General features: G+C 40.5%; 2 protein-coding genes across 4 annotated transcripts in view; one reads left to right on the top strand and one right to left on the bottom strand.

Moving 5' to 3' along the window:
- The window catches only part of NPY1R (neuropeptide Y receptor Y1), a 27,615-nt gene extending 18,703 nt beyond the window's left edge, over positions 1-8,912 (bottom strand). Inside the window, exon 1 of one of the 2 annotated variants that reach the window (XM_055144737.1) lies at positions 8,782-8,912. The gene's annotated coding sequence lies outside the window, so the exon portion shown is untranslated. Of the gene's footprint in view, positions 1-8,413; positions 8,755-8,781 lie in introns of those variants that run through there. The other variant, XM_055144736.1, reaches the window with a different exon arrangement.
- NPY5R (neuropeptide Y receptor Y5) overlaps positions 1-14,896 on the top strand; it is a 25,114-nt gene extending 10,218 nt beyond the window's left edge. The window contains exons 3-6 of one of the 2 annotated variants that reach the window (XM_055144734.1): positions 7,328-7,434; positions 8,052-8,121; positions 9,750-9,789; positions 13,240-14,896. In XM_055144734.1, the coding sequence (XP_055000709.1) occupies positions 7,328-7,434; positions 8,052-8,121; positions 9,750-9,789; positions 13,240-14,577 (1,555 nt within the window). In that variant the 3' untranslated portion in view covers positions 14,578-14,896. Of the gene's footprint in view, positions 1-7,327; positions 7,444-8,051; positions 8,122-9,749; positions 9,790-13,239 lie in introns of both variants that reach the window. The other variant, XM_004622742.3, reaches the window with a different exon arrangement.

Raw genomic sequence — 14,896 nt, 5'->3', positions numbered from 1 at the left:
CCAAGCGTCCCGCTGTTCCAAGTACATAGTTTTTTTTTTCTTCTTCCCGTGCCACCAAGTTCATACCTGCTTAATAGACCTCATAATATGGCGGACACCACGCCACATTTCTCCCCGAAAAGGGAAAAGAACCGAGAAAGAAGGATATTTCCTCTCCTTGGCCAGCGTGGGGCTATAGCTTAGTTCACAGTCTAGAGAAATGGCTGCTACTTTGACTACCTTCAATATTTCAACAAAAACTCACTATTATTGTTTGGGGTGTCCCCCCAAAGTCAGACCTGCTAAAAAGGAACTGTTTCACATTGCTGACAATTAAGAGATATTAGGTCGCGGCCGCACGGTTTTAGATTTCTGTATAAAGTCCAGGGAAAATTCTGCCAGAAATTGCATCCCTGCAAGCTTTTACTTCCCTTTTGTGGTGCTCATAAGATGGAAAAGCCTGGAGAGAGAAACCCTATCCCCTGGCGCGGCATGGGGCAGTGGCTCAGTTCACAGTCTAGAGGCCTTCCTGGAAGGTGCTCGTGTCCAAAGTAGTTCAGTTGGCCTCCGGGATCATGCTCGTGGAGCAGCAGAAAAGCTCAATGGGGAATTTTTTCAATGATACTTCTTCCCCTCCCTTCTGTTTAATAGCAGAGACAAACAATGCCTAAGACAACCAAAAAAAATGTAGTTTTCTAACACGTCTTTAGTGCATACTTGTTCATTGTGTAAAGTCATGGGTGTTGAGCTCAAAAGGGTTTCAGATCTGCTAACCAAAACATTTTACTTTATAAACAAAGTAAACACCTACAAATATCAAAAACTTTGTCTTAAGTACACCAATTATTTGGGATAAAACGTGATTGCAAACCAGATGTTCTGAAAAATATTTATGACACAAATATATGAGATATTTGTATCTTATATCTTGACTATATGTGTGGTGTGTGTGAGTGTGTGTGATTTCAGATTGAGATTCGGAAAATTCAGAATACTTAAGTGGGACATCAGGCTGGAGGCATGGCAGTGGTTTTGGGGTGTGGGAGTGGCTGTCAGGACTTCCAGAAGTATGGGAGGTAAGGAAGGGGCAGAGGAGGTTGCCCAGCCTGACTCAGAGATGGCCTGGACGGATTTTTGGGAGGGGTAGGGAGGGAAACAAACTTGTGTACTTGAAATATTCGGCAGATTAGGTTGATTAGGTTTGAACCTAATAAAAAAAAATTGTGATGCTTATTGCTGCATTGAGTTTTTAGAATAATAGCAGTTTGTCATTTAAACAACATTTAGAACTTAAAAAAACGAGGAAAATTAAATTAAAGGAAAGAAACATACAAATTGTTTTTAAGGAACAAAATCAATTTTTTAAAATTGTCTAAAGAATGGTGTGCATGGAGCCATTGCCCCCAGACAACTCACCTATAACTTTAAGGTCCTGGTATGTCATTGTCTTTGACTGATAAGAACTGTACTACTCTACGCCTGATAGCCTAAATCTGGAAACAATCAACGTGTTCAAGAACAGATAACACATACACACACAAACACACACACACACTGCAGCACACTGTAGCACTATAGCACTGTAGCACTGTTGTCTCATTCATCAGTTTGCTCGAGTGGGCACCAGTAATGTCTCCATTGTGAGACAACTTGTTACTGTTTTTTGACATATCGAATAGGCCATGGGTAGCTTGCCAGGCTCTGCCATGCAGGTGGGATACTCTCGGCAGCTTGCCGAGCTCTCGGAGAGGGACGGAGGAATCAAATCCGGGTCGGCCTCGTGCAAGGCAAATGCCCTACCCCTTGTGCTATTGCTCGGGTGGTGGTATCCTTAAGAAAATGGTGGAGGGAAGCAGACACTCTGGTGGAGGGTGTATAGTTGGAATATTGTGTGTGGGAAGTGTTATCATTTACAGTGTTGCTTTTTTCTTTTTTGCTTTGTGGCTCACAATCGGCGATGCGCAGGAGTTACTCCTGACTCTGTGCTCAGGAATTACTCCTGGCGGTGTTCAGGGGACCATATGGGATTCTGGGAAATGAACCCAGGTTGGCCGCGTGCAAGGCAAACGCCCTACCCGCTGTGCTATCACTCCAGTCCCTCATTTACAGCATTGAAAACTGAACAAAATTGAAAGAAAAGAAGAAGGGGGAAGAGAAAAGGAAAAAGGAAAAGGAAAGGAAAACAACTTTGCTACTTAAGCAAAACTTTTATCTTCCCTTTCCATATCTTAAAATTTAAATCAATAAATATAAAGCAATGACGACTGACTTCCACAAAGGCTATACAGCTAATATAGTCAAGAAATCTCAGCACCTCCAATCTCTACAAAACTGACATCCCAGTAATAGCACACCAAATTGGATGGGATGTAACATAGAAGCCAACCAATCTTGACTAATAAAAAACATTAACACAGAAGATTTAACTTGAAACAATAGCATAGTAAATAAACCCTCAGATAAGGACTTAATGTCCCCATAGTGAGATACAATCATTTTCACAAGTTTTCTTCTAACGAAATATTTCTTAATCATTCTGTTAGCCATTTATTGGTAATAAGCAATCTAAGAATTATTGTGGACCCACACAGGGGCAGGCTTGAGGGGTGATTGGGAAAATGGAGACAGTGGTGGAGGGAAGGCAACAGTGGTGGTGAAATTGGGGTTAGAGTATATTCTCTTTCTTTGAATTTTTATGAATAGTTATTAGTTTTCATATTTTAACATATTGAGATGTATTTGGTTTACTAAATAGCATGATTTATTTCACAGATGGGGAATGCACATTTGTTAAATGTATTCATGGATTTTTCTCTTCTAAGGAACTAGATATTTTCTTTCTTCTGCAGAAAATGTACAGAAGTCTCATCACATGGAAAATCTCTTTCTTACTCAACACACATCTTCAGAGTGACTAAAGGATACCAGATTTTCCCAGACAGATAAATCTCTGAGATTCAAATGCCCAACTTCTTCAAAACTAGGTCTGTTTAAGGTTACAAATTAAACTTGCCTTAGAACTTGTTAGAGATATTCCCTGCATGCACAGTATGATGTTGGAGATCACGATACATCCCTGCCCTGGTATTGTCTATCTGTAAGTACAAACAAAACACGGAGGAATAATATGAAAAATGATAGTTTATTTCTTTTTTTTTACTATTTGGGTGATACCCGGTGAAGCTCAGGGATTACTCCTGGTTCTGCACTTAAGAATTACTCTTGGCAGTGTTCAGGGAACAATATGGGATACCAGTAACCGAACCCAGGTTGGACACATGCAAGGCAAATGCCCTACCCACTGTACTATCTATCACTTCAGCCCCAAGAATGATAGGTTATTTTCTTCTACTTAAGAACACACATGTCTTCTCTCAATGAAGTAATGACATGGGTGCAGATCATCTGAAACAAAATTTCAGTCCAAGTAATTTATCAACTGTGTATGATCTAAAAGCAAATAAACAACAACAACAACAACAAATATAATTGACTTTATAACATTATGTATATAAATACACTTATGTATTCTGATGTGAATTAATATTATAACTAATTTCAAAATATTATGGAATATTAATAAATTATTTTCTCACCCACCAAAAAATGAATATATTATCATGAACAACTGTAACAAATCATTATAACAATTTTGTAACCCACAGTATTTAAATAAAGAGGGAAAAATTAAAAAATGTTTGAAAACACTAACACATGATCCTTTCCACATCCTTTAAGAAAAAAAGATTTAAATTTACTATGAAGAAAGAGTAGATTTTTTTAAAAGTCTAACTTTTATCCAATAAAACAAAATTCATATTTAAAAAATTGTATCAGGGGCTAGAGTGATATCACAGTGGGTAGGGGGTTTGCCTTGCACGCAACCAACCCGGGTTCGATTCCCAGCATCCCATATGGTCCCCTGAGCACTGTTAGGAGTAATTCCTGTGTGCAAAGCCAGGAGTAACCCCTGTGAATGGCCAGGTTTGACCCAAAAAGTAAAATAAATAAATAAATAATTGTATCAAATTAGACTTTTTAAAATAATTTACTCCTTCCCATTATTGCCATTGTATATCAGGATCAGTTATTAGAAATGATATCAAATCACTGTGCTAATTGTCCTCCACAAATGGTTCTTTATTAAAATATAGCAATAAGTTGAACAAAAACAACAAATATGTCCTTCAGAAAAAAATGTTACCCTAAGTATTGCTTGGAGAGTTTTCTTATTCAGTAATTTGTCTTAGGAGTCTTGTGTAATTTAAGTTTCACCTTCATAGAAAGTCTGTCTTTTGTAATTGAGGAACAACCAGAACTGGGGAATAACCACTTTAATTTTGAAATACAAAAAAAACTAAGTTAATTTCCCAAGTGAGTATTTGATAAATAGCAGAAAAATTACATAGAGAAGTGGACATTACTATTTCTGATCTCAGAGGTAGTAATCCCCCTGTTTGGATGCTATTCCATTAAATAGAAGCAAAATCACTGTATTATCTTCTACAAAGAGTATAGATAATTAGTCTTGAATCCCTCCAAGGGAATTTAAAGATTAAAGTACACCTGTCCTCATATCTTCTTCTTATTGAAGCATGTTGGTTTTTTTCAGATCTTCTTTTGTGGGAAGCATATCGTTAGGAGTTTTAAACTGAAACAATTTCTTGGGAAAACATTTTTAATAATTTGTTCACTCTATGTACACTTAATGGGCTGCAGCAATAGCACAGCGGGTAGGGCATTTGCCTTGCACGAGGCTGACCTGGATTCGATTCCTCCGTCCCTCTTGGAGAGCCCAGCAAGCTACTGAGAGTATCCTGCCCACATGGCAGAGCCTGGCAAGCTACTCATGGAATATTCGATATGCCAAAAACAGTAACAATAACTCTCACAATGGAGATGTTACTGGTGCCTGCTTGAGCAAATCCATGAACAATAAACAACGAGATGGCAGTGCTACAGTGCTAATAATGTACACTAAATACAGGTTCAGAAAATTCAAACTTCATTTTTAAGACTCACATATTTATCTATGTAGCCGGAAGAAAAAAATGGTTGATTTAAATCAAATCTTGATCTCAGTAACTTGTTTGTAGTTTATTTTTATTACTACAGTTTTTATGACTTGATATTTAACACTACAATAATATAATAGAGTTACCTCAACCTAAAGGTTGATATCATCAAGAGTAAAAACCAAGTTAAGAAGAAAAAACAACATTTTTTTGTCTAGGGGTCACACATGGCACACATGGCCATGGCGAGCATAGGGGTTACTCCTGGCTCTGCATTCAGGAATTACTCCTGCTCAGGGGACCATAAGGGATGCCAGGGATTGAACCTGGGTCAGTCGTGTGCAAATCAAATGCCCTGCCCACTGTACTATCACTCAAGCCCCAAGAACAAATTTGTTAAAATGAAAAAGAAGATTCATCTTTCATTGTAAATGCATATCAAAGCCTGTAGCATAGACTATTTTTTTTGGTAAGTCACAGTGGATTTTAGCAGAAAGTGTATATAAAGGAATCGTGTATATACTTAATTATAGAGCTCCATACTATGATGGACAAGGATAAAGGAAGATGTGTCAATTCTGCACAGATATCAGAATAAGAAAGTTAAAGAACCAAACTTTGTTTATGCACAAGTCTCCCCTTTGTTGTTGTTGTTGTTGTTATTGTTATTTGTTTGTTGGGGGGTTGAGGGCCACACCTGGCGATGCTCAGGAGTTAATCCTGGCTCTGCATTCAGGAATCACTTTTGGCGGTGTTCAGGGGACCATACAGATGCCAGGGATCAAAGCCGGGTCAGTCCCATGCAAGGCAAATGCCCTACCCTCTGTGCTATCCTTCTGGCCCCCAGGTTACCCCTTTTTAACATTTCCATTCTTCCTTATTAACAGAATCTCGTGGGTCTGCTCAGAATGCCTATTCTGTCGAGCTTTGGTGGAGAATGTACTAGAATTCCAGAAATAAAACAGAAAAGTGTAAAAAGGGGGGCTGGAGCGATAGCACAGTGGGTAAGGTGTGTGTTTGCCTTGCACGCGGCCGACCCAGGTTCTAATCCCAGCATCCCATATGGTCCCCTGAGCACCGCCAGGGGTAATTCCTGAGTGAAGAGCCAGGAGTAACTCCTGTGCATCACTGGGTGTGACCCAAACACCAAAAAAAAAAAAAAAGAAAAGAAAGAAAAGTGTAAAAAGGATAATTTTTTGCTTTCATGTGATACTTAAGAGCTCTTCGCTGACAAAATAACAATCAACACAAATCCTCTGAATATTAAATGCTATAAAATTCAACAGAAAAGGCCACTAGAATTTTGGTTGGGATTCTAGGATTGTTGCTGCTCTCAGAAATTAGATTTGCATGCCTCATAGCTCCCTGAGTGGTGGCTGACTCCAGTGGACACGTTGCCAATCCAGCAGGACTCCACTCATCACTAAATACATGCTCTGGTGTTTGTCATAGAATCACTTTCAGTTCTTCATATGTAGTAAATGTTCCTAGTGCACTGCCAGCCACAGATGGATATAAGGATCTCTCCCCAATATTTCTCTCTCCCCTTCCTCCCTCAGGCCTCCTCCACCTTCCTAGCCTCCTCTTTAGGTATTTGTTGGAGTTTGCAAATTGATCGTTTTTAGGGGGGAGGGGATGGTTAGTAATTTATCGACTTTATGAACGCTGAATGTGTAAAGAAGAAATTCAAATTCCATTTTTGAGTCTCTTCCCTTGCGCACATGCGCATCCATATCCAGAGAGTTCAAAAACACAGAGAAGGGGAGATTTGGGGGGCAGGGGAGGAGAGAGAAGAGGCAGGCTAGGGGGAAGAAGGGGGAGAGAAGAAGGCAGGGAAGGGAGAGGGGAAAGAGGAGGAAGGGAAAGAGGGAGAGGGAGAGGGGAGAATCCTAGACTGGGACAGAGACAGAGGGGGGTAGAAGAGAGGTAGGCAGAAGAAAGAGAGGCGAGAGGAGAGATGGGCAAAGGGAGGGAGGGGTGAGGGGAAGGGAAAGAAGAGTCTGAGAGGCTGACAGGGAGACGGAGAAGGGAGAGGAGAAAGGAGGAGGAGGGAGAGACAGAGACACCGAGAGAGAGAGAGAGAGAGAGAGAGAGAGAGAGAGAGAGAGAGAGAGAGAGAGGGGGGGGGGAACTTGTCAATCAGGCAAACCTGGGCAGTGCTGACTTGGAAACTCTTGGCATGGGAATCACGTTAAGAAACAGTACAAGTTGACTGGCTATAGGAGTTGTGTGTGTGTGTGTGTGTGTGTGTGTGTGTGTGTGTGTGGTTTATTTATTTATTTTTTTAATTTTAACTTATGGCAGCTCTTTCCACTCTTCTTATTGCTAAATAGTCTTGCGACCCATCGAAACCGTTTCCCTCCCTCCGCTGCTCCACGCCACAGACAGAGCCCGCAACTCCTCTGGACGGCGGGACTGGATGCTGGTGGCTCTCCTGCAGGTGAGTCCGGTGAGTCCTGGGACGCCAGGGCACCCCAGCTCCGTCTGGCAGGGACTCCCGGGTACCACGCCCCGCCCTGCCGGGACTCCGGGGTAACCCCCGCCCCGCCCTGACGTTACTCCCGGGTACCCCCGCCCCGCTCGCCCGACCTCCCACCCCTCACCCTTCCTCCCTGCAAAAACGTGCGAGCAGGGGCAGCCTTCCTTCTCTGAGTTTAGCCTTCCCCGAACAAAGGGACCGAACCTGGGCCTTGAAGCAGTGCCCCCCACCTCCCCGCTGCCCGCTCGGGGGAGCCTAAGCTCTAAAGAACCCCCCGCGGGGCAGCCACCGGCTCAGCGTGCCCCCAAGTTCACGCCAGTGTGCGGGGCTCTCAAAGGCAATCGCCTCCCCGCTCCCCCAATTCACTCGGCGGGGCTGGGCACCGAGGACCGGGGCATCGGGGTGGCAACCACCAGGCAGGGGTGCGGTGGGGAGTGGGAGGTGCTCCGGCCCCCGGCGCGGAGCAGGCGCCCTGGAGCAGGGTCTCGGAGGGGGAAGGGGGGGGGGTCCCCGTGCAGTCACGTGTCCCCCAGGAGCCTTTCAAACCCCCGCTGTTCTCCGCCCCCTTCGCCCCACAGCCCCCTCCAGGTTGTCCTCCGACACCTGCAGCCGCCCGGACGCTGGAGTCCCACTCGGCCTGGATCGCAGGTAAGGGGGTTCGGTCTCTCGACGGGTGGGGGTGGGGGTGCACGGCGGGGCGGGGGTGGTTCTCGGGCGGGAGGCGAGTCCGTGCAGGGCCTGGGGAGGAGAACCCTCGTGGGCTGGGTTCCCAGGGCATTTCTGGGGTCCTGGGAGATCCAGGAGCAGGAGCCAGAAGCCCAGCAGGAGGAAAAGTAGGAATTGAGGAGGGGGGAGCGCTGAACCGGCAATTCTCCGGGGGCGCTGGGGGACGCGGGTGGGACCGAGCCCGAGCCCCACGTGCGGCGGGACGGGCACTCACCGGGGAGCAGGTGCGTCCGGTCCCCGCGCGGCGAGTCCTGGATCGGCGCCGAGCCCGAGGGGCAGGCAGGGCGCACCCCCTGGGCCCTCCGAGTCTGGCCGCCCCCGTCTGGGCGGCCTGATGGGTCCGGGACTGGGGACCTGCAGGGGGACCTCGGCCAGCGCTTGGTTCTGGGCAGGCTCCGGCGTGGCCGTGGGTACCGTCCACCCGACGCCACGGCGTCCCACGCTGGACCCAGACCCGGGGGCAGTTGCTCCAGTTTGCCACCGGCCGCATCGCATCCATGCGGTGGGTCCCCGATGCATTCAGACACCTCGAATTCCAGAAACCAGAAACGTGTGATCGCCCCCCCCCCCCAGTTCACAGACCTTTAGGTTAGCCCTGGGGTCCATCGTGTGGGATTCCCGAACCCGAAGTGCCCCAGAACCTGGGGACTAGCTTCAGGCGTCCTCGGTCGAATTTGGGGGGACCAAATGCAATTCGAGATTTCAGATTTCTTCGGGGAAGAGAAACTCTGCTGCCAGAATTGGGGAAAAAGGGTGGCGCGTCCCTGTGTCAGCTGAGCAGAGCTGTATTTATCTTCCCAACTCCAATTTTGCCAGATTCTGCTTTAAAAATAAATCATGGGAATCGTTGAGGACGTGGACTCTCGCCACTGTCTTAAGATTACAGTAAAATAAACAACGACTGATATTTTACCATGGGGGTGGGGGCGATCAAATGTTTCAAATCTATTTTATCCTATGAATTGGCTTCCTTTGTGAGATGATGAGCATTTTTATAGGGTGAGAAATTACCCTAACAAAGAAACCTTATTTGTATGATCCCTTTCTTTTAGACTCTTTTGATTCCCCTGAAATTCTTTCCCCTCCTGTACATCTAAAAAAAAAAATCTATGTGTTTTAAATAGTTAAGGCCTATTCTGGAGTTCTCATTTGTCTTGATGTTAGGGTGTAGCTCAATTTCAATATGAAAATTACAGCAGATCTTTACAAAACCACTTTTAAAAAATGCCAAAATCTGTTGTAGAACTTTTAGAGTTTTTTCTGTTCCACCTTTTTTTGTTAAACAGAAAAGAAAAAGTCTCATAATTTAGCAAAACAAAGGTTTCACACAGTCAGTATCAGGTTTCCTCTCAAATATTTAGAAATATTTTTTCTGGTTATGTTTCATAATTTATCTGGTTTACTGAGATGCAAATATAAGCTTATGCATTGCTTATTATCACTGTATTGCTTATGTATACTATATGTAAAGTAGGTTGGATGAAATTCAACTACATTCATTGTAACACTTGTTAGAAAGATTATTAAACAGATTTACATTTTCATTCTAGGCTTGCTTATTGTGCTTTCCAGGAAAAAGTGAGTGAAGGGGTAAGTTCCTGTACTTTTGATTTTAATTTCAGAATGTTTAAATCTTACTGGATAAGTTTCTAAGACGTTTAAAATATCCCTTGACTATATAGAACAAAGCACTTTTAGAGAAACAGCTTAACATTCCTGCCCGAGCCTCCAGACCCCATCAGCAGTAATTACTGGTATTTGGTTGTAAAAAGTTTCTCATAAGAGTAAAGATTCACATTTAGTGCTAAAAAGTATCAGATAGACATCAGGTAGTTGATGTGCATGTGTTCCTGTTGGTGAGCAGGAAACAGTTGACAATGTAGTCACAACAAAATCAAATAAGTGTTAAACAAAATAAATGTTAGAAGAGGAAAGAACAAGAAAAAGTATCATTTATCAATTTAGTCAACAAATACAGATAATTATCTACTATGTTCTGCAGCAGTGCAAGTATTCCTGCTCTAGTGAAAAAAGAGCATTTGGGACAAGAAATTGCCTTTTGAACATTCATTTGTCATTGTTTTAGGGCCTTTATATCCATATATATGTATACATATGTATACACACAGTGTGATGTACAAACATGTTGTAAATATTTTTGTAACAATAGATAGGCTCTTTACTTTTACACTCTAGTCATCACATAACTAATTCCTTGTATTAATTTTCTTGATGCCACCAGCCTAGCAGAGCACTCACCTGTTTAGATGTTCAGCAAACATTAGTTTGCTAATAAAAGAACTAATCCTTATTACCAGCCTTTCATTAATGAAAGAGCTTTCCTCTTTAAAATTATATGTAAATTAGCATTTTTTTAGATAGGGAAGATAATGTTATCCTCCGTTTTCCCTGCATATGATGAATACTCAGATGGAAATTCCTTCCTCTGCTTACTACTATGATGATATTTCTATATGAACAATATTTTTGGTGTATATGTTTTCTGAAAAAGTTTTATTACCAAGCTATATGATTTGATGTACTTCATCTGAATACAAACATGTTGTAAATATATTTTTTTGCTATTTTAGTTTTATGTTGCTTTCATGATAACTTGTGTCAACGAGGATAATATAATTCAATACTTTAAAATGCTAAACTATCACAATTACCTATATAGATAGTGCCTGGTGTCATTTTGGGGATCACTTAAAGAGTGTCTGTATAAACAGACACATATATACATCTATGTAAACACATATACATGCATATAATGATATTTCCACATGTACAAATATATGCATAGTTATATTTCATCCCAAATTTTTCCATATTTATATCATGACTCATTTCTATTAAATCTTGGAAGATGAAAATACTTTTATAAGATGATTAGTAACATCTTACTTAGCTTTCACTATGCACAATATACTCTACTAAGCTCTGTTCCTATTGCAAGAAGAGATTTTTCCTTATTCACATTGAGTCTTTTAGAAAGGACAGATCATACTGAATAGAGAAAATCTGAGTTTTGTACTGAAAAACCACATTCTTTTTATTACCACAAACTGTGCTGTATTCCCTCTTCCTTCATAATTTACTCTAAATGAACGTCATCCTACAGTTATCTGTTCCATCAAAGCTATTGATTTCTCTTTTATCCTTGCTTTATAATATAAAAGGCAATCAGTAGCTGGTCATTAAAAAGGATTTGTTTCAAGAAAGTGAATCACAAGATAGCTTATACAGACAGTAACAAACAGTCTGCACACATGTTAAATATAAATAGTATCACACAAACTAGACAGAGTCAGGGGGTTGTCAGAACTCAGGAATTTAGGCAGAGAAAGCAATCATGACTACCTTGATTTGATGCCCATTAACCTATTTGGAGTTAGGGCAGGATGGTAATAAAATAAAAAAGATGATTCAGTAGGCCTTTGTGACTCACTTTTTACCCCTGCTATCCTTTTAACTTAAGGCAACAATGTAACTTATGGGTCTAGAATAAGTGGATAAGTAAGGCTCTGAGCTTTTGAAATAATTTACCCTAAAAGGATATAGATGTATTCTAAAAGAGTAATTCTATCAACAAATTATCAGTTGTTGAGGTTATGAGGTTATGAAAACCTTACATTTTAAAATTTTTCATAGCAGAGATCCCTATATCATGCTGTATATAAAGTTATTTTTAACAAATACATATACATAATATGATTTCCTATTTGGAAATTTACTAAACCAGGATCTACAAGTTCTTTGTAAGTGGAAGACTACAGTGTTTACAATTAACTTAAATATATATATATATATAGTTTTATAATTCAGATCAGGAAATCTATTAATATAAATTTAGGTAGATAAGTATATATTGTATGACATAGTGAAATGCTTTTTTAAGTCACATATTTGGCAAGATATTTATTTATGTATATTCACCAGAATTGGTTTACTGTTGGTATGAATACCCTGTAGGGAATTCTTATTGAAATAATTAGTGAAAACATATTTATTTAAAGGAAAAGAATAGTTCCTTTTGCCTCTTACTGCTATATTGGAATTTTCTTTAAAGCACAGCCAGTTATGAGCTACAGGTGGTATGTGCCAGTTTCAGTGTGTTTAAAGGCTGCTTTGTGCCATTTCTAATAAGTAGCTGGAAATTTCTAATAAGTAGCTGCAAATTAGTAAGATCATTGTGGTGCTTCTGAAGTGAAAAAACTTGTGGAGTAGTATATTATTATCACTTCTGCATTTAACTTAGATACAGTATTTTTCTGACTATAAATGCATTAAATCTTTTTCAGCTAAACTCTATTTTCAATTTTTTAATTAAAAAACAAACAGATGGAGACCAAAGAGATAGTGCATAGGGTACAGTGGCCTTGCAGATGACACCCAGGTTTAATCCCTGGCAACTCGTATGATTTCCTGAGCTTGACCAGAAGAAATCCCTGAGCACAGAGCCAGGAGTAAGCCCTGATCACTGCCAATGTGGCCCAAACCACTAAATAAATAAATAAATTAGCAACTAATTCTCTTTTTAAAACTACCAGTGGTACTGTCTGTCAGTGACTGTCTTAATTCATGGTTATCTGGCATGTTCCAAAGAACTTTACTGTTGAATGATTTTGCCATGCAGCATTCCATACATGTAGTCAATGTTATATTTTATAAGCATTGCTAACTCTATACCATGACATCTTGGGATAGTATTTCTATACCCAAGAAGCTTAAATGTGATACTTTATAAATTAGAACAGTATGTAGAATGTTAGAGAAAACTCAATTTCGGGCTTAAGATGTGGGTAGTAATAGAAGAAATGTTTAAGTTTAAATTACATAACTATTCCATATATCAGCTGCCTTGACAGGAGAGTTATACTAAGAAAATATTGTAAAGGATCTTAAAATTCTATATTTACTTTTTTTCTCCAATTTTAAAATGTAACATTATATACTTATAATTTATTATGCTTAGATTGATATAGTAACATAGTTTTTTTTTTAGGTTTGTAACTAATGTGTGTTTATTCTATGTAGGACTATAATATGGATTTAGAACATGAGAATTATTATAACAAGACCCTTAGCACAGAGAATGATACTGTTGCCACTCGGAATTCTGATTTCCCAGTCTGGGATGACTATAAAAGCAGTGTAGATGATCTACAGTATTTTTTGATTGGACTCTATGCATTTGTAAGTCTTCTTGGTTTTATGGGGAATCTGCTTATTTTAATGGCTCTCATGAGAAAGCGGAATCAGAAGACCACAGTCAACTTCCTCATAGGAAATTTGGCCTTCTCTGACATCTTGGTCGTGCTGTTTTGCTCGCCCTTCACACTGACCTCTGTCTTGCTGGATCAGTGGATGTTTGGTAAAGTCATGTGCCATGTCATGCCTTTCCTTCAATGTGTGTCAGTTCTTGTTTCAACTTTAATTTTAATATCAATTGCCATTGTCAGGTATCATATGATTAAACATCCCGTATCTAACAATTTAACAGCCAACCATGGCTACTTCCTGATCGCTACCGTGTGGACCCTAGGTTTTGCGATTTGTTCTCCCCTTCCAGTATTTCATCGCCTTGTGGAACTGCAGGAAACCTTTGACTCTGCATTGCTGAGCAGTCGGTATTTATGTGTTGAGTCCTGGCCATCCGACTCATACAGAATTGCTTTCACTATCTCTTTGTTGCTAGTTCAGTATATCCTGCCTTTAGTTTGTCTCACTGTCAGTCATACCAGTGTCTGCAGGAGCATAAGCTGTGGATTATCCAACAAACCAATCAAACAAGAAGAAAAGGAGATGATCAACTTAACTCTTCAGCCATCCAAAAAGAGCGGGACTCCGGGGAAACTGCCCAGCAGCCACAAATGGAGTTACTCGTTCCTCAGAAAACACAGGAGAAGATACAGCAAGAAGACAGCATGTGTGTTACCTGCTCCACCAAGGCCTCCAGAGAACCCTTCTAGAATGCTTCCAGAAAACTTGAGAAGTCAGCCCTGCTCATCCAATAAGTTTATCCCAGCAGTCCCTACGTGCTTTGAGATGAAGGCTGAAGAAAACGCTAATGTTCATGAAGTTAGAGTAAACCGTTCCATCATGCGAATCAGGAAGCGATCTCGCAGTGTTTTCTACAGACTGACCATATTGATATTAGTGTTTGCGGTTAGCTGGATGCCACTACACCTTTTCCATGTGGTAACTGATTTTAATGATAACCTTATTTCAAACAGGCATTTCAAGTTGGTGTATTGTATCTGTCATTTGTTAGGCATGATGTCCTGTTGTCTGAACCCAATACTATATGGTTTTCTTAATAATGGGATCAAAGCTGATTTAATGTCCCTTGTACACTGCCTTCATATGTCATAACTTTCACTGTTTACCAAGAAAGAAAAAAATGGTAGACTCATTTAAAATATATTCATAATGACTATGTAAGTATACTACATTTTGTAATAAATAATAAATATGATGTTTAATTTATGTGTAAGAGTTCTGGATTTAAATGTAAATATGTAATGTTTAAAAGACAACTTTCCTGTGTTATAATGTGATTAGTTCACTTTGTTACGTAAAGTCAATTTTATTTCTTTCTGTAATTTTATTGTTGAAAGAAGTTATATTACCTTTCCTTTTTATCTTGTCTTTGAAATAAATAAATTGTAATTTTTGTTTAAAATAAAAGTTA

Source organism: Sorex araneus, chromosome 7 (assembly GCF_027595985.1).
Source record: "Sorex araneus isolate mSorAra2 chromosome 7, mSorAra2.pri, whole genome shotgun sequence".
Classification (NCBI taxonomy): Eukaryota; Metazoa; Chordata; class Mammalia; order Eulipotyphla; family Soricidae; genus Sorex; species Sorex araneus.
The sequence above is the reverse complement of the archived record's forward strand: the minus strand, read 5'-3'. Positions and strand labels throughout refer to the sequence as shown.